Genomic DNA, 20,115 nt, shown 5'->3' on the forward strand with positions numbered 1-20,115 from the left:
ACTAAAAACAAACTGCAGAAATACACACAGCCCCTTCCCAAGAAAAAAAAAAAAAAAAAAAACAAGTTAAACTTACAGTGATAGAAAATGGATCATCTTAAAAGTTCTGGGAATAATGAAAGCGCAGGAGAACATATAGTGGCTGAAATGGTTTCCAACAGCGTTACGTAGCTTTCAATCAAACAGACAAAAAAAAAAACAAAGAAAGAAGAATCAAAGGAACACTTATGACATAATAAGAGCACAGTTTGGTGCTGAACAAAGTAAAACATTTCACAAGCTTTTAGCAATAAATAGATAAGGGAACGCCTCCATCTTTGCTGGCTTTACTGCGGCATGTTGACGTTGCAGGACAGAACTAGCGTCCTCCTGGGGGGAAGCGGTGGACACACAGCCCCCCCCCCCAGGCGTCTGCAGTCAGTCAGCCGGAGTCCGTCTCTTTCACTCGCACACAGAACAGAAGACGCCATTATTGATTATTGGACTGGCAGACCTCACAACACATCGATAAACTGACAGTGCAAATTATTATTCTTTTACATGGCTGCAGAACATTAAAATAAAAGCTAAGACAATCAAGTTGAAATGACAAACTTTCCATTTATACTATTCTTAAAGTTTTATTTTGGTAAAAGATGGAATGAAGCTCCAGAGACGCAGGGAGGGAAAAATAACAGCATTTTCAATTTGGGGGACATCGTGTTTTTTATATATATATATATATATATATATATATATATATATATATATATATATATATATATATATATATATATATATATATATATATATATATATATATATATATATATATAGCCAAGTTTTAAATTTAATGTAATTTTACCTTCTTTTTCCTAAGCCTTCATTACCAACACTAAAAAAAAAAAAAAAAAAAAAAAAGGATCTAAAACAGATGAACTACTTAAAAGACTCTAGAGCACCATCTTTGCCAGGACACGACAAACGGACCCAAGAAGAAGAACAGAAGCCAGAAGGTGGGGGTGGATGTAGAAGGCAGCAGGTTGGACTGAAGCGTGGACACGAGCCGCTGCAGCGCGTCCAGGCCTGCTCCTGGATGAGCTCGGCCCTCCTGCAGCTAGACGGCTCACCTCACCCTGGTCCACTACACCTGTTCCATGGCAAATGCTTACTTTAGTGAATTCGGTCAGAAAGAAGAGGCGGAGGAGCCCAAAATGTAAAAAAAAAAAAAACAAAGAAATCTGAAGAAATGACGCTTCATTCCCAGCCTCTCTCTTCTTGTTGGGTTCCCTTCCCACAAGGCCTAGTTTGAGTGTTTTGTTTTTGTCCAAGGCTGACAGCCGGGTGTTTAACGGTACCTCCCGGTCCTTTGGGTGTGGAGGAGTTCTTGACGTCTCCCCGGTCACAGAGAGTGGAAGGATGCTCGAGTGTCTGTTAGCTGGACAGGAGGAGTTAAGAGTCTCTGCTCCGGACGCTTTTCCTCCCCTTCACCACTCGGCGTCTCCGGTGGCTTTGGAAAAGACGAAATCTCTGCCGTTAAGATTCATGATCCCGTCCTTCAGGTGGAATTTCCATTTGGTCTTACTTCTGTGGATCTGTGGAGAGGGGGGGGAGAGAGGAAATGAGTCGGGGGCGGAGAGCACAGATGGACGCCGTCTTTACAGGATCAAATGTCCCCGGCTCACGCACACAGAGCATGAGCTCGGCCAGAACCATCTAGAATGAGAGTTTTCTGCAGAGGGAGGACGCCGCCGGCCTTACCTTGTCGTACTGGCACACCACAACGTTTTCTGTGTCAAACAGCTCCTGGTCTTCATCCTCGCTGACGTCGTCTTCACTGTTCAGAGGCTCCTGGCGGGGTAAACCACAACAAACAGGTCAGTACAGCTATGATCTGATGCAGAGCTGCCTGGTTAAGGTTAGGAACACGACTAAAGATGATCACACGTTGCCTCACAGCGCCGTGCTGCATCGCTACTGTCTGCTGCTCAGCTACAGCTACAGGCCTATTGTGTGGCTCCACTAACAGCAGCCACAGCCTTTCCTCCACCAGCCTCCACTCCTCTGCCGCTCGGCAGCGTTCCCTTCCCCAAAGCTCACCTCCTCAACCTGCCCGTCTTCTCCTCCGTCTTTGTCCTTCTCCTCCTCCTCGTCCTCGTCGTACTCCTCCTCGTCCTCGTCGTCCTCCGAGGAGGTGTCTCCCGCTCCGTCCACCTGGAGCATCATGGGAGGCTGCTGCTGTGCCTGGGGCTGCGGCTGGGTCTGCTGCTGGGCCTGGGGCTGCGGGGGGGCCTGGGGCGCGGCGGCCTGAGCCTGCTGGACCTGAGCCACTCCTCCGGCGGCGGCCGCCATGGCCGCCTGGCCCGGCTGCTGCACCATGGCTGCCGCCTGCACCACCTGCTGGTGGAAACGCCGTTAGAAACGGGCAGCTGGTCACGGGGGAGTCCCCTTGAAGCCATGGGCTCTGACCTGTGTGTTGCCTTGGACCTTGTTTCCTGAAGCCAAGACGATCTGCTGCGGCTGGATGATGACTCCCGTTTGTTGGGACAGCCCTCCCTGCAGAGGAGCCAGAACCTTGGGGGGGGGGAAAAGTTCAATTAATCTCAGCGGCATTAGGCTGCTTGACTCCATCGCTGATCCAGCTTGCTGGTTCCAGGGCGGGCGTACCTGCTGTATGACCGGAGCCTGCACGCCACCGGGCTGCATCTGCTGCTGCAGGACGATGGGCTGCTGGGACTGCTGGATGATGTACTGCGTCCCGTTGGGAGCGCGCACCACCTGCAGGATCTGGCCTGAGCGTCAGCAAACACAGCGAGAGGAAAAGCCACGTGAAGACGGGCCCGCTGTACCAGCGAAAGGAACAAAAAGGCAACGAGTCGCAGTTTTACAAGCTGCTGTCATCGGCGACTGCTTTACCTTGGTTGGTGATGAGCTGCTGGTACGGGGTGACCCCTGTGGGTAACGCTAGGGTGGCGGCGGTGGCTGCTGCACTCTAGAGGAGAGAGAGATGTACATCAGCTATTCCAAAAAAAAAAGTAAAAAACAGAGCAACTGGACTTGTTTTTAGTAGTTGAAGACGTTCTGCTTCCTCTCCTGGAAGCTTTCTCAATTCAAAAAGTCTGGAGTAATGTGGAGTAACAAGCTTTATACTACTGCTGTACTGCTACTGTACGTCAGCCACTGACAGAAGGCTTGGTTTAACAAAAAAAAAAAACACTTCTGTAGAAATATCAACTCTAATTTTTCTCAAGTAAAAGCATAAAACTACTCTGTTTCAAAACTACCGTACTTATAGCAGCAGTGTGTATTTTTAGCCACTAGGGGGCACTACACCTGTAACTTCCAGGTTGAATGCTGATGAAGGCCACTGGCAACACTGCACTGACGCTAAATTAAACAGTCTGTCTGTTTTTTATCTATTAGCAGACCACTTTGGACCAGCAGATTGAGATGTCATGGAGTTAGTAATAAAGACAAGGCCACATTCATCCCTCTAGGTTAACCTCAGCATCACTGAAACAGGGAGGAGGAGGCAGAGGGGGGAGAGGAGCTCCAGGAGCCGTGGAAGAGATGATGGGGTGGACCACAGGCTCCATCTTCTGACTATGAAAGGCTGCAGGAACTTCAACAGAGCTGACCTGCAGGTTTGTGAAGTATATTTACTGCATTTTGTAATAATAAGTGGAACACTGAAGCCTGTAAGGTCAGCTCTGGTATTTAAGGGGAGGTCAGACTGCCGTAAAGCAGCGCTCTAGGTCACATGACCCACTCAGCAACGGATCGGACCCTCTCAAGTAACACTGGTGAGTTTTTGAGAAAGGCAGCCCACAGTGAGCATCGGTAGCTCCAAGTGCTGTATACTGACCTGAAAAATCATTTAATACATCTCAATTCAAGCTAATATATGGTATACAGTGCTGCTTTAAGTATAAAATTAGAATTACGTAAGAGAAAAAAAATTCCAATGAGGACAAACGCTTAGACCGCCCCCAAAAAAATACACATTTCTAAGCCCTGTTACGACTATGTTATATTAGCATGTTGAATATTTTGTCTGTTTCACCTGCATCTAGTCCCACTGACCAGACAGAGCTGACCCCCAGAGAAAACTCCGTCCTCTCATTTCAATAAGAACGAGAAATAAAAAGGAGAGTGGGCTTAAGCGCATAGGATGGAAGAGAAAGAAAAGGAACGCGAGGCTTTTGTGAAAAAGGGACTGTGCCGGGACATGGACTGTGGGCCCTGCCTCCTCCTGAGGGAGTCGTGAAGAGCTGCTCAGAGGCTCGGGTTAACCCCTTTATAAATATTCAAAAGCTACACAGATCTGGGAGCCACTCACCATCCCCGTGGCACTCATGTGCTGCAGAATCTTGGGATCCTGAACGATGACTTGCTGCTGGGGTGCTGTGAACAAAAAGCGTACAAACAGCGTGGCCACGGGGCAGCTATTAACGCCGCTCGCTCCTCTTTCTCACTTCATACGATGCGTTCAGGACGCCGTTCAACCCACCTTGCTGCTGCGGAGGGGGGAGGATAACCTGCTGGGTCTGTGCCTGCTGAGGCACCTGCTGCGCTTGATGGGCCTGCTGCTGCTGCTGAGCGGCCTGCAGGGCTGCCTGCTCCTCCGTGTGGAAGCCCTCCACTGCCTTGGACTGCTGCAGCTTGCTCTCCCATAGCTGCAACATGTAACAAGACACAAGTCAGGAGGATTGGAAACAAAGTGGCTTGTGTAGTTTTTTTTTTTTTTTTTTTTTTTTTTTTTTAAGGGTTGGGGGGTGTTACCGTTTTCAGCTCCAGGAGAACCTGCTCGTCCACTCCCTCATCCAGGAACAGCTCCCGCACCTCGTTGATCACATCCTCGATTACCCCCCTATATAGTTTAGGCTGGGAGAAGGCAAAGCAAACATCTGTTAAAAGAGGCCGCTACAGAGGACTTGATTATACAGAAAGCATTTGGAGTAATAAATAAATAAAATAATCAACAGTTATTGGGACAATAAAAGATTAATCTGATGTTTACAGATGCCTTTTAATTAACGAGAGCCGGTTACTAGCGCACAACTGAACGCGTGATGCGTTCAAATGCACGCCGAGGGGCGGTGAACGGGGCGATAAGGGCAGCCCGACAACCAGCACGCGGCCTTAAAATGTCCCTCAGCGCGAGGCGACAGAGCGACCAGAGCCGATGTCCGCAGTGGACACCTCGGTCTTCTCCCTTCCCTCCCTCTCGGTTTCCTCCACTATTTAAAGCACGGCGCGGTGTTTATATGCAGAGTCGGTGACGTAGCGTCGCGAAGCACCGTCCCATCCCGGCCGGTCTATATTAGACGGCCAAGATGGCGCTATAAAACCAGGCAGCGGAGAGGAGGAGGGCCAGAAGCGGCCGAGAGAGGAGACCAGGGAGGCCATTTTACGGAGCGGCGCCAACAGCCAAGCTTCTTTTCGGCTTCATGAGCTCTCTTCAGTCTTTTATCGAGAGAGATAAAAAAAAATAATATTCGACTCAGACGAAAGTAATTTGTCTCTGACGTTAGGGAGCAGGACTTGTTTTGTGGCTAGAGTGTGTGGGTCGGGACGGCTTTCGGCGCCTCGTCGTCGTGGAAATGGTGGACAAAGATGAGGCAGCTGACTGAGCGTCGATGAATTTCCACCAGATGAGGCTTTAATGTTTCAAACCTAAGCTTGTTTCAGCCGGAGTGGATGGTGACTGTGCTTTTGGGTACATCTGAGTTTCAGAAGTCATGTAACAAACCCGTTAAACCTAACATTTATCTTATTTAACTCATACCTTTGGTACCAACACAAATTAAGAAAAAAAAAAATACCTCGCTAAAAGACGAGCAAAACTAACCTAATTTAGAAAGCTTTAACATAAAAACCTAATTTAATCTTAAACTGCATTTAAATTTTTAACCCTTACGTGTTTTTTTATCTGCCCTTTCAATGGTTTCCTGTGAAGCAACTGTCGAGTTTCGCAAACTGAAAATAATGGCTGCTTGACAGAACGTTGATTCTGCCCTTTTTAATGGATTTAAAACAGTGGTGAGTTGGTTACAGCACATTCACATGACTGCGAGAAATAAAACCAGCCTTTTCCACCAACTTTACCCCCCATTCTCCCTCCCCTCTCACTGACAGTCCTCGGAGATTGATCCTTACCACTTGGTTCGAGTTAGCCGAGCTCGCCATTATACGCGTAGTGTACAAACCACACGGAAATGGGCGAGAGATAGAGCCAAAAAAATACGACAAAAAAGACTTAAAACGACTGTGAGCGGTACTTTTAAAAGAGCCGGTATCGCTTTTGTAAATAAAACACAGTTTTTGTGGTCTTATTTACAATCCCCGGGCTGCGACTCCCCAGCCGTCTTCCTCCCGTCGTTGTCCTGCTTTATATACTGAGCGATGGAGCTGCGAGTGCGCCGAACATAGGGCAGGGTCAAATGCCGCCTATCGCGAGATTTCACGATGGAAACGATGACTAATCGCCGCCGTGGCTGCTGGGAAACGTAGTAAGCGCGTGAAAAAGGGGGTAAATACAACTCGACTATCGCATTAGCTTGGTAATGCTTCGTGATCTTATTTACCTAATTGCGCCGACTGTAAATAATAAAACAATGTAGATTAGGAATTAATGCTATTATTGCGAAGAACCACACGTAGTTTACATCAGATATATGCTACTACTACTGATAATGCAAATGTTATTATTCAGATGTTAATATGTTAAGAAATATGCTATTACTAATATTAATGCTATTACCATTAGTATTGTTACCGTTTAATTGTATATTAATAATTTAAGTAAACAATAAAATATGAAAAAAACAAATTTTTGAACAATTTAACAAAAACTGTTGCTGGTGAGGAATAAAATATGTCACCTCCACATTCATTTCAACCTAAAAAGGCTAGAATAAAAATATTTATATATAACATCAGATGTACATGGTTAGAACATCATTACTCAGCATTTTGAAGGAGGTTTGCCCTGTTTAAAACTCAAGATGTTTAGTTTATTGTGCTTCCGTTCCGACTGCTGAAGTGAGAGGGAACGCCAGAGTGGGATTAAAAAGAGTTGCTTTAGGCTTTGAGAAGGAAGATTTTAGACACTTGTGGGTCTGGCAAGGTGCTTAATAAGTTCTCTCTATGGAAAATAGCCTTCAAGTGGAGGACATTTGAAACAACTGTCAACATATGCAGGTTTGACCCTCCAAACAAGACAGCCCATGAGTTTAAGTTTTATGCGAAAGTGGGAGAGTAGGAAACATTTGCTCTCTGAGAAACACATGAAGGCCAGACTAGGGTTTACCAGAAAGAACATAAATAAAGACCACGACTTCTTTCATAAACCAAATACAGCATTTCAGCAATTGAATTTCGCACCAAGTTTGAAGCATGGAGATGGACGTGCCATGGTTTGTAGATGCTGAGCTGCAGCATAACCTGGCCAGCTCACCATCATTGAATCAACTGTGCATCAGAAAGCGCGAAAGAAAAAATATCAGTCAATCGTTAAAATAAAAAGATAGGATGAAGCAGAACACATTCATTTTAACATGAAAATGACCCAAAACATACCAGGATTAACAAGAATTAGGTATTCCTGGCCAGCGTCATAGTCCACAGACTGATGTCAGATTCGTAGTTGGCCCCAAAAAAGGATCTTACTGGTGTTATTCAGCCAAAGGGGGTAGAATACAATAGGAATATCTTTAATGTGCACAGTGGGGGAATTCGGGTGTTACAGTGGCAAAAACAATTTAGGTACCAGACTTACACACAAGATTAAAAAATATGAATAAAAAACTAAATTTAAAATTGATATGTAAAGCAGAAGAGGAGCAACTTATCAGAAAGGGGGAAAAAATACGTGCAATCTGGGTAAGATTAGTTATTAGAGGGTAGGATGTCCAAATTATTCTGTATTGAGTAAAACGTGGCTGATATTTGGTTCTTAGTTGAAAATGAATCGCAATGCCTTCCTAGAGATAAATACATGGAAAGACCAGTCATGGACATTTGTGAACAGTTCGTTTGAACAAACTATTTAATGGGGCGTTGTAATTTTTCATGTTGGTATCGAGTCCCAAGGCCTTAGAAATGGCTTCATACCTTCAAAGATTTCATGATCGAAACCCAATACTTCAAGTCAGTTTGACTAAAAAGACGATTGTTTTTTAATAGAAATGACATGGAAATCTGCTTGAAGACAACAACACAATGTACAAGCAATTTAATTCTCACAAGCAAAAAAAACTCTTAATGATTTAGCTGGGTTTATCAATGTTTTACCAAAAAAAAAAATGGCATGTCAAAGGGGGATTACCTTCCTCAATAATCTTTATCGGTATTATAGTAATCGAACCCTAAGCAGCTATTTGCATCTTCACTCTGGGGTATTAGACAGCTCAGCTTTTTCCAATTAGCCACAAACCTCTGAGTCTGAAAGACCTTCCTACCAAGCATTCTCATCTTTAGCTTCCTGCCCAGATTCTCATCCGGATTTATTAGAAGACTCCAAAATAAATATATTTCCGTTTTAAGATAAAGGAATATTTTAAGTTAGGTTTACTTTAAAATGTTTTTAAAAACGCACAATGTAGTTCGTATCTTCGAAAATGCCGTTTCTTCTACTGCTTCATTGTCAGCATTCCCTGCCTGTTGACTTGCTTGCCATTTACTCGTGTAGCTATATCAGGCTGCCACCAGGGGGCGATCGCACCGCATAAAAGCAGGACAGCGTCTCTTTCCAATTCCAGGACACATAATCTGCACTAGTCATAGCATCCAACTATTTTACATGGTATTCATTAACAAACAAACAAAAAGTGAATGCGGCATGAGCCGAGTGCACCCATGACGAAACGAGCAAAATGTCCAACAACAATAAAAAGCCTTTGCAATAAATCCGTGCTGACAGGAGAACGTAACCTCCACTTCAGTCTCCATGGAAACTTGCCTCGCTGGTCATTCTGTGGTTATGGATGATATGGAGCGGGAAAGACGCAGACCGCGCTCTGTAGCAGCTCCACCTGACGCGTCGGTTAAAACAGAAGGTCACAAACGTCCTGTCAGTTCACCTTACAGGATTTTTATTCATTTTTTTTTTTTTTGTTATCTTCTTCTTCCGGGTCGTGCTCTCACATTTTGGGGGTTAAGGATTTAGGTGAAGCGTGTTTGGAAGCCACGTGACTCATCTTGCACTTGTGAGCGTTTGTAATGCGATGAAGCACCAAAAGGTGGCCGTGGTTGTCTCCAAGTCGCACGATGCCCTCCAAAGATTTTGAGAAGGCACACTCCCCCCCCTGCACCTCTGTTCATCTTTGCTATAGTTGCATAGCAACAGAGGAGCTGCCGGCTCCAGTTGTTGTGGTGGGGAGCGTGCTGCACAGTGGCTCAAGATTAAGCCGGTCTCTCTGCTTCAATTATGAATGGGCCTCCACAGCCACACGACTCCGAAATGGCACCACTTAGACTGATAAGGCATCGAGGAACTCTTTGGTACTCTCAACATCCCCCCCCCCCCCCCCTTTCCCCTTGAGTTTGGAGGGAGGTGGGGGGGGACTCGACTTTAATCGCATGTATTGAACTTAAGCGATTAGAGGAGGTAAATGAATAATTAACTGAGAGAGGACCCACGGTTATGATAAGACCCCTGTTGATGGAAATATGCGAGGTTAATGATTGGGGTCAGGTGGAGAGCAAATTAAAGAGTTCTCATGTCTCACAAAGCCAGCTCCGTAGCAGGAAAGGGGGGTTATTGTGCAGTGTGGGAAGTGGTGTGAAGGAGGAAAGAGTGCGCTTTCTCGTAATCCTTGGCTATATTTAACTTTCCTTGAGAAGAAAGCGGTTAAATGAGACTCGAGACGCACAGGGCCTTGGACAGCCCAATGAAATTACCCTGAAGTAGCCAAACTGTGGCAAAAATATAGCGCTTTGAAATAAGTATTCACTCCCCTGACACATTGTGGCATGTTACAACCACCAGCTTATAGTGCATAATATCGCACTGGAAGGAAAATAGGCCTTTTTTATAGTACAAATATGGAAGTGGGACAAATGGAACAAAATGCAGTGGACCCAATCACCCATTTCAGGAGTGTCCAACTTTTGTCTTTGACGGTCAGTGTCTTGTTTGCGCTGTCAAAAGCCCCATGGAAGACACAGCAAACACATGGAAGGAGATGCTTCAGTCAGATTAAAGAGAAAAAAAAAGAACTAGGTCTAGATGCAAATTAGTATGTAATGCGTGAAATTTACATTGGACATCAGCCTGAACACACCATTCAGACAGTTAAACATGGTGGTGGCAGCATCGTGCTGTGTGTTGTATTGTGTTATTATTTCTTTCACTTTTTCGCAAGAAAAATCTGTAGCAAAACTTGAAGATAGCAGTTCACAGACATTCTCCGTCCAATCTGATAGATCTTTTAAAAAGGACGGGCAAAACTTCAGTTCCTGAATGTACAAATACAAGCCATACTTTTCAGATTTTCTTTGATAAAATATTTTGAAAAGCACGAATGGTGGGAGGAATTTAGAGAGAGACTATGGAGGGAGACTGTCGTTTGGCCTCAAGGAAGTTCTGGAAAACCGTCCAGCAATTCAAAAAAAGGGAAACGGGAACCGTCCCAAGCTGTGTAAGCTTTGGGAAGGGGAAGTGCTGACTGAGGACATTGTCGGGCGGTGGAAGGAGCACTTTGACGATCTCTCCAATGCGGTCACCATGTCCTCCGCGGAGGAGGCAGGGCCTGAAGGTTCGGAAGAATGTGATTCTGTACTGTAGCAGAGGTCGCTGAGGTAGTTAAAAAGTGGTGTGTCTGAGGTTTGCCCAGGTTCTGAAGGAGATGGACATCGCAAGCCTGTCACGATTGACACGGCGCTTCAATGTCAAATGGAGGACTGGGACAACACTACTGGAGTGGCAGACTGGGGGTGGTGGTCCACATTTTTAAAGAGAGGGGACTGGAGAGTGTGTTCCAGTTATAGAGGGGTCACACTTGTCAGTCGCCCTGGGAGAGCTCACTCTGGGGTGTTGGACAGGAGGCTCCGTCTGATTGTTCTCATCACAAAGTTGAGGCTGTTCCCAGTGCCAGGTGGACCAGGGAGGCTCCTGGTTACCGATCCTGTCTGAGGTGTTCATGGACAGGATCTCAGGGCGTAGTCACGGAGACGAACTCCAGTGTGCACTGGAGTGGCTCGTTGCCGCGTGTGAAGCCATGGCCCTTGACAGGGAAAAGGTGAATTGCTTGGTCTCGGTCAGGAGTCAGTGATGGAACGTGAGATGGACAGGATTGGGGCTGCATCTACAGTACGGGCACTGCTCCGGTATGTTGAGCTGAAGAAAGAGCTGGGACAAAAACAGAACCTTTGTATTTGCTGGTCCGTCTATGTTCCGACCCTCACCCCTAGCCATGAGGTATGGATCACAACCGAAAGACTGAGATCCTGGTTGCAAGCGGCTGAAAAGAGCTTCGTTTGCAGGGTGGCCAGGCTCAGCCCTAGATAGGGTGAGCAGCTCTACTCTCAAAGTAGTTGAGGTGGTTCAGGCATCTAATCAGGATGGCCCCTTGGGCATCACCATTTGGTTTTTTTTGGGGGCATGTCCCACAGGGAGGAGACCCCGGCAAAGACCCAGAACTCTCTGGAGGGTCTATATATGCCGTCTGGCCTGGGAAGCCTTTGGATCCTCCAGAATGAGCTGGAGGATGTCGCTGGGGAGAGGCACGTGTGGGTTTCTCTCCTGGTTGCCCCCCACAACCTGATCTCGGATAAGTGGAAGACAATGGATGGCTGATTTTCTTCCCATTTTACAATTCTGAATTTTTTTTGTTTTGGTCTATCAAATAAAGTCCCAATAAAATAAGCTCTGTGGTTGTAACATAAGGTGAAAATGTTTAAAGGGTAGAGATAGTTCAGTGAGAAATAAACAGTCAAGCTTCTCCTCAACTTGTATTTTTTATTATTGCAACCAACTGGAAGACAATACATCACATAAACATCATTGTAGTTTCTCAGAAAATGGAAAACAAAACAACAAAGAAAAGAAAACAACATTTATATATTTTTTGCCACGGCATTGGACAACGTTGATATTTACATGTAGTGATGAAGTAGGTCTTGAAATCATTCTTTGGCAACATGATTGCACGATAAGGAGAAAACCGAACACTTACTGAGATTAAACCAAAAAAATAAAAAAATAAAAACAAAGGAAACCAACACCCGGGTGTAATCCAATCACATCTCGCAGATCATTGACAGCTTTGACTTTTGACATCTCGAACCTATGGCTTTCCAAGATTCAGCTGAGACGGTCTGCAGAAATAATGGCAGTATTGTAAGAAATTTCGTCAGGGAGAGAGAGAGAGAGAGAGAAATAAAGCGAATAAAAACAATGGCAAAAACTAAAATGGCAATGATTTTTTTTCTTTTCCAACGGGTTTCGTTTGGCAGGTTAGAAAATAAATGACTTGTTCTGAGCGCTTTATTTTTTTTTCCCAGGCAGTGATGTGCATTTTCTTAGCGGGAATAATTAATCAGATGTATTTCCGTGACTTAAAAGGCCCCCGTTCATCTTTACGACATGCCACAGAGTGAGTCCCATTGAAAAAGCGCGGTTGTTAAATCAACACACACACCCCCTCTTTTGCTTGCCAAGTGAGCGCATTACTCGTCGCCACAAGAGCGGGGTTGTTGCATCAAACGCAGCCGAGTGATCGACCCGGGCCACGGGAGCACTCAGACAGATATGAGATGGGAGACGGATGGCACACAACGAGACACTCTGACGGTGTCTCCTCTTAGCCTTTTCTCCAGAAGCGCGGAATGGAAAGCCAGCGATGCATGCTACAGGTGGCAGAGGAGCATCCCGGTGGATGGGACGTGCATTTGTTGTTCCTGCTCGGCCTACAGATAATCTCTCAGAGCCCCATTCAGCTCAAAGAAACCCCCTCGCCTGGCTCTGCTACTCCAAACAACCCTAGCTGCATCTCCACAGACAGATTGTGAGCACTTTGACATGCTCCTCTTTAATGTTTTACATCGTTTCTGATAAAAAGACAATTAAAAGGGAAAATATAGTATTTTGTATGCTTTGAAATGTTGAAAGTGCAAAACTTAAGCTTAATTGGCCTTTCTTCAGTTTTTCAAAACAAATACTCTGAATGCACGGTCTTTGCATCCACACCTCTCTTAAAAACAGGAAGTCCCATATGGCTGATGATGCGTCATCTGGGTGTGCAACGTCTGGTAGACCTTTCACACACTTTTGAAAAAGGCCCATTGTTGGAAACACCTTTTGTGTGCAGAGTACGAAACTGTCGGAATTGTGGATTTGAGAGAAGCAACAATCCGAAATAGAGCGAAGAGGACAGAACACAGTTCATGCGAAGGCTACGTCACACAGCTGGAGCTGAGTCAACAGCAGCTCGCTGTTGTTCGTCGGCATCAAAGCGTGTCAGATAAGACGATGCTTGCTTTTCCAGCACTTGTTTTTACGTTTCCCGCTTGTCCGTAAAACAACGTCTGCTGGTTTCTGCAGACTGTATTGAATCAAGAACAATTCTCCACGAGTATGTTAATCCATGATAAATAGCTTCAGTTGCGACTCCCCCTCCCCCGCCTTTCTAAACAAGATGAAGAGAGATATGAACTGCTGCTGCACTCTGATCATGTCTTCCATAGCCCACGTTAGCTAACGTTAGCTTAGAATTATCTTGCCGTTTTGAGGGAGGTAGACAGATTTATAGATTACGGGTTTTGCGACAGGTGTCATCGGAACACTGATTTGTACAGCTGCCCCACTGTTGTGTAATAAAGCCCTAACAAGTAAAACAAGGACAGATTGTGTGAGGAAAAGTGAGACTTTCACTACGCTAGCATAAAGTTAGCTAATGTGAGGCCACAGTCGCTGGGCGGCACCTAGCCACACACGCCTGTGCGCTTCAGATTAACAATGCCGGTCGGAACTGGAAGATAAATGACGTTCACCCGATTTACTGCCAGAGCAGTTTTCCGATTCCCGTTTTTGTCACAATTGCTCGTTCACCGCTGTGGTGAATTACAGGTAAGACAGGCTTGTGAAAGTTTTTTTTTTTACATCCCTCCCTAGGATGGCCAGTTTGTTCTCTAAGATCCTGCTCTCAGATTAATTTCTCCTGACTTCCTCCTCCTCCTCACTGGATTAATCATACAATTTTTCACTTTATGAACATGAGCCGGAGACTTTACTATCACTGCCGTTGTGTTATGGTTTGATGCCTGTGTTGGACTGCATCTTCACCCCCCCCCCCACCTTTCAGAACCTCTTTAATTAAAGAGTGATTGTAATAATGGAAATGTTTTTAACTTTGATGACATGAGCTACAAGTCTGCATACGGTTGAGAAGGAAAAGTTGGGAAAAAATGACGATAATTTACCTTTTAAAGTTCACTACCGTGTTTGTCTTCTACGACAGCAAACCTCTCCATTTTCCAAATCAAATGGGTTGAAACATTGTATTCAATTTAGAAGACAAATATCCCTTTTTCTTCATTTCTTACAAGGTAGTATTTTTTTTTTGGGTGGGGGGGGGGGACATGAGCTTTATTCAGGACACCTACAGAGTTTTCCATGCCCCACTGATTCATACATTTACACTGAACAATGTCAATGGAAAGTAAGGACACATGTACATCTATACGTTGGAAAAAAAAGAAGAAGAAACAAACCAACAAAAACAATACTGTCATAAATACAGGTGGCGCTCTGTTGTGTAAATAGAGCGACTGAGGGCAGGCAGGGAGGCAGGCACAACGTTAAAGGGTGCGTGTGTTCTTGGACACACTAACTCACACACTCCACAGACATGTTCTGAAGAAACTCCGGGGGTGGTGGTGGGGTGTTAACACTGACGCCTACGAGAAAAATCAAAGTCAAAAACAAAATCAGGCAGAGGAAGACGGAAGCCCACCCTCCCCAAAAGAGGCCATCTCCGAGCGTCAGATCCTGACGCTCGGAGATGGCACCCTCGGGGAAGGGGATTGGGGGTGGGGGTCTCTTACTGCAGAGCGCTCTCCTATGTTCCTGCCTGAAAATATGTTTTTGAAAGCCCACTCCCCAAAAACAACAACAACAACAAAAAAACAACAGAAAACTAAAATGCTAAAAAGCAAAATCAAAGTGTAGGCAGAAGTCGACGGAAGCCAACCCCACACCCCCAAAAGAGGTGCTCCTGCTGGCCTGAACCCAAATCCTAGAGGTTTCACCCTCAAAGGGAGTGGGGGGGGGGGTCTTGAACTACAGAGTGCTCTACGACGTCCCTGCCTCAACACGTGCCTTTGAAAGCCCACACCAAAGAGAGAGAGAGAAAAAAAAGGCTGATTTAAAAACCAAAACAAAAGCTCCATAATAATCACAGGTATAAGAATTGGCGGAAAAACATGTTTTTTTTTTTTCCTTTCCTCTAGGATCAAGGTTTATATGAAAATAAGTCATGCTTCATGCTAAATACATCGTTTATCTTACATGAATCTTTGAATAAAAAAGATTTTGCTTCTCATCTTATTTACAAGCACCCATGCAATATAACTGAGAAAGTCCTGCAGGTCAAATTGCTTCAATTAAGAAAAAGGAAAAAAAAAATAAAATATTTTCTAACCTTTGTACAGAGTTGCCCGCGCGGGACAAATTGCTTATATCTTTATGAGGGTAGAGTGGGTTAGACGGACACAACGGACAGGAGATCTAACCCCACAGTTCATGTAGAGAGTTCTTTGACAGTGTCGGATGGACAGGAAGGTGTGGCACCTACTGGGTTTAGCTATGGTCTCTGTGAACGGAGGTACTGAGCAAGTTTTAGGGACGACGTCTACATTATGCAACAAGAACAACAAAATGAAGGAGATATTGCCTCAGACCCGGCTTCCTATCTGTCTCTACTGTGATAAACATGACCACTTTTTATTTTTATTTTATTTTTTTAGATATTTCTTCTTAAATACTATGAGTGCTCTTGAAATAAACCAAGTTTTCTTTTGTGTGAGTGGCATAAAATAATTTGAAGTGCATGAATATACATCACACTGGGTTTTGTTTTTGACACCTTAGGTCGCTCTCTTTAGCTCTTTACTACGATGCCTCCGTCTCGCTCCAGTTTTTTTTTTTTTCTCTTTTCCATCGGCTGTCGCATCGGCTACATGAAGCAACCTGGTCGCGTATCTTTGGCACAGTCTCACGTTTGTGCTCGTGGGTGTAGGAGAGCGATACCCCCGGTGGGGGTGGGGGTGGGTGGGAGGGGGAGCGCTGGGTCTCCGCCGCGTTTGCTGGCATCGCTGAGAGATTGCTACAGATTCAATGTGGAAACCAAAGTAAATGTAAGAAAACAAAAAAACAAAAACCCCAAAGAAAAACAGGTAAGACAAACAGCCATCCTCCGCTCGCCAAAATTAGTGACAAAACATGCTTTTTTTTATGGCTTTCATCCCCTTTTTAAACAACAAAAACAACATAGACACATGAGAGATACCCATCGATGTTAGTGTTGCTGAACATGTAGGAAAACATAGATTTTTGATATTGCCACAAATAAGTAGGATTCACCTAATGCCCTGCAGATAGATAGAGGGAGATGACGAGTGTCTGTTGAGACTAATGCTGTAGTAATGTTACCTGTTGACCTATTCGTGTGTGTGTGTGCGTGCTTTGAGCTGTCTGAATGTGTGTGTGTCTTAGTTTCTTAGGGTCTCTTTCTGCTCCTTCTGGCCCTTGGCGGCGCGGTTTGTGATGTTGTTGAGGCAGGCTCTGACGCCTGCCAGGTGGAGCAGCGACCCCGCCGCCTCCTTCATCTCCTCGTCGTCGCTCTCCGGCGGCTTCTCCAGCGCGCGCCGCTTCTTCAGGGGCAGCGTGTCGCTAATGCCCTTCGCTCGGCTTTTGGTCCAGGGCAGGCTACTGCCTGGCAGAGTCCCGGCTCCGGCCACCAAGCTGCGTCTCTGTCCGCGCAGGGGCTGCTGGGAAATGTAGGCGGCGGCAGTTGTGATGTGAGAATCCAACGGGATCTCCCGCGGCTCGGGCTTGACGTCCGACTGGATCTCCACGGCGATGATGTCGTCGTCTTCCACCGGGGAGGAAGGGTTGCTGGCCTGGGGGGAGGACAGCCTGCTGGGGGACTTGGCAGTGCTGTAGGTGTGGTCGTCCTGGAGGTCCTCGCCGCAGGGGGGAGGAGTGTAGCGGGATGGGCTGTCCTTTTCCCGGCTAAAGTAATCTCCCAGGGCTGATCTGCATGGAGCAAGGACACAGAACAGGAGAGAATACTGTTACTTCTGCAGCTAGGCCACGTGGAGCCATCGTCTACTGAAGCTGCTGGAAAGCAGGAAAAAGTTAAGTTAAGGTAATCTATCACGCAAACAGCCCTACTGGGCCTGATGTGCACGTCTCTCAAGTCCAATGAAAACCGTGCCTCTCTAAAAAAAAAAGGCGTAAGCCATTCCCTTTAAAGGACAGCAGCCATTGTCAGACTGCCACCTATGCATATTTCAGACGACAATGAGCCTTCTGAGCGACACACACTTGCTTTAAAATCTGAACCCTGCTCAGCACAAAGACACGACTCCAAACTGTAACGTCAGAACACTGCAAGGTGACAATTCAACAGTGAATCTGCAACACCTTGCAAAAGTATTCAAGAGCCTCTAACAATTTAACATCACGTTACAACTATAAACCTTTTTATATGTATCTATTGATAGAACAACAGAGTATTTTCGGGTAAATTGTGACGTAGGTTTTTCACTGTTTTTTTTTTTTTCCAAAGAAAACTCTGAAAGGTGTCGTCTGCACTTGTATTAAGCCTCCGTTAATTTAACACCTGTAAATAAGAACCAATGCACCCAACTGCCTTCACAACCAGAGTTCACCTGTGTGTGATTCAGTCTCAGTATAAACTCAAGTCTGGACATTTGAGTAAAAAATATTAACTTTACCTGCTTGAATATTAATTGGGTCTTATCTGTAGGCCCCACAAATCATGGAACAGAACAATGCTGCAATGGTTTCCGATTTGGGGAGTGTGGTATAGGGCCGTTTCACTGCCTTTTAGCCATCTGGAATGAAATAAATTTGCTGTACTTTACAATCTGTCAGGATTTACACCAAATACACCTAAACTAAATTCAGATGGATGAATCCATACTTTGTGAATACTGGTACCTATTAGGGATGTGCTGGTCACCGGTAAGCCATATTCTGCTTTTAAAAAGTAAACATTCTCAAAAATTCCACCAATTTCCACCATAATGTTCATTCTTTTAACGAGATCCCAAGGAAAGTGCCAGTAATGAAAATTATCACCTAATAGTTATCATTAACAACTAAACATTTTTTTGGTTTTAAATTTTTGTGTTGATACCATAAAACAGCAAAACCAAGGTATTATATTATGAAACTCTTATACTGGCCCACATCTAGAACCTTTGTTCCAAGGAAGTACCAGTCTTAGAGCTTTGTTTGATATTTTAACCAGACCCATTTTAAAATTCAAAGGCCCAGTTCTACCTACATTTCAAGAGGTCAAGGGGTGTTAAAGAGTAGTCAAATTAACTTTTCTTTTCATGCAAGTTCATCAGTGAGTCAAAAACCAAACTACGGTACATTGAGACAAGACCAATCACAGAAAAAAAACATGACCTTTCAGTATCAAATGTAAAATGAAGCACATTTCTTAAGCTATATTTGATTTATGCCCTTTAGGAAAAACTAGAAAGAGGGAACAAGTCCAAATCACACCATTCAATTTTCCATAAACAATTACATTATGTCCAAACTTACCAAGACCTGGGGCCTCATGTAAGAAGCGTTCGAACACACAAAAAAACTTGTGTAACGCATAACTTGGTGTGAAAGTACGGTGGCCAGGAGGTGCAAACGCACTGCAAATACATAAATGCGCTACGAACACAAAAAGAAGCTTACACACCGAACACATGCAATGGAAAAATGCAGCAAATCACAGAAACACAAAGTGCAAACATGCTGCAAACACAAATGATGCTGACACACAAACACACAACACACATGCAAAGGCAAAATGCTGCAAGTAGCAAAAACCGCTGCAAGTTAGGAAAAGCTACAAATTAGCTTTGCACAATTAAGTACTCCAGACCACTAGGGGGAGTAGACCACCAACTAAGTCAAATGGGGCCAGACCCGACAGCCTACGGGAATGGATGCTCAAAGGAAACTTGGATGGAAGAAAGAAAATATAAGTTTTCCTTTGTGTCTTTTTAAACATTTATTCTTTTAAAATATTATAGAACAGCAGCATATATACTTCCTTTGTGGAATGACGTTGCCAGGGAATCTTAGTCTGGGGGTCGGTTTGTTTTGCCGACAGGGGAAGGCGGGGAAGGCGCATTCGGATCAGCTCCATCATGATACACTGAAATCGGGGACATTTCTGGGGACAGCTTTCTCAGGGGACAGGTCATCCAAAACGGGGACTGTCCCTGGAAATCGGGGACGTCTGGTAAGCCTAATTTATAGTAGTTTGCAATTCTGATGTGTCGATCACTGCAGTCTAACATCTGTAGATGGCAGACCGTTGTCTGCTCCCCCTAGTGGAGGACTTCCTTTATGCAGAGCTAGTTTGCAGCTTTTCTCAACTTGCAGCGGTTTTTGCAACTTTCAGCATTTTGCCTTTGGATGTATTATGTGTGTTTGTGTGTCAGCATCATTTGTGTTTGCAGCATGGTTGCACTATGTGTGTCTAATTTCTGTGATTGCAGCGTTTCTCTTTCGCTGCATTTTTCCATTGCATGTGTTTTGTGTGTTAGTCCCTTTTTGGTGTTTGGGGTACTTTTTATGTTTGCAGCATGTTTATGTGTTTGCACAAGGACTGTCAGTTTTAACACGCTAATAACTTAAGTCTTTTATACCATAACAGCGTCATTTTCTTTCCCACCTTAATCTCTCCGGAGTGTGTTTCTTTTACTCTCTGCGCTTTCTGTAATTCCAAGAAAGTGTACAGTACAGACTGTAGCATAATAGATCAGTGCTTACTGTTGCCAAGTCCACCTATTATAAGCGACTTTGGGCTTCTTTTCTCTAAAGTCGCTTGTAAATTTCATGAGTCGCAGGTTACCTTTTTTTGGGATTGT

General features: G+C 44.8%; 2 protein-coding genes across 5 annotated transcripts in view; both read right to left on the reverse strand.

Moving 5' to 3' along the window:
- Positions 1 to 1,418: 1,418 nt before the first annotated feature.
- Positions 1,419 to 6,387, reverse strand: gtf2a1 (general transcription factor IIA, 1). Of its 2 annotated transcripts, none has more exons than XM_021319658.2 (10): positions 6,139 to 6,387; positions 4,762 to 4,863; positions 4,490 to 4,655; positions 4,319 to 4,383; positions 2,896 to 2,971; positions 2,647 to 2,771; positions 2,467 to 2,553; positions 2,080 to 2,376; positions 1,741 to 1,830; positions 1,419 to 1,574 (listed from the first exon to the last, which is right to left on the reverse strand). In XM_021319658.2, the coding sequence occupies exons 1-10, from the start codon at positions 6,166 to 6,168 to the stop codon at positions 1,467 to 1,469; spliced, it is 1,146 nt and encodes a 381-aa protein (XP_021175333.2). In that variant the 5' UTR covers positions 6,169 to 6,387; the 3' UTR covers positions 1,419 to 1,466. The 2 variants fall into 2 exon arrangements, with proteins under 2 accessions (XP_021175333.2, XP_012724363.2); XM_012868909.3 differs by having other exon boundaries at positions 2,449 to 2,553.
- Positions 6,388 to 11,921: 5,534 nt separating this feature from the next.
- ches1 (checkpoint suppressor 1) overlaps positions 11,922 to 20,115 on the reverse strand; it is a 96,874-nt gene continuing 88,680 nt past the window's right edge. For all 3 annotated transcript variants that reach the window (XM_012868908.3, XM_036147671.1, XM_036147672.1), the window contains exon 6: positions 11,922 to 17,239. In XM_012868908.3, coding sequence (XP_012724362.2) covers positions 16,693 to 17,239 — 547 coding nt within the window. In that variant the 3' untranslated portion in view covers positions 11,922 to 16,692. The remainder of the gene's footprint in view (positions 17,240 to 20,115) is intronic.

The sequence above is a fragment of the Fundulus heteroclitus genome, chromosome 15 (assembly GCF_011125445.2).
Source record: "Fundulus heteroclitus isolate FHET01 chromosome 15, MU-UCD_Fhet_4.1, whole genome shotgun sequence".
Classification (NCBI taxonomy): Eukaryota; Metazoa; Chordata; class Actinopteri; order Cyprinodontiformes; family Fundulidae; genus Fundulus; species Fundulus heteroclitus.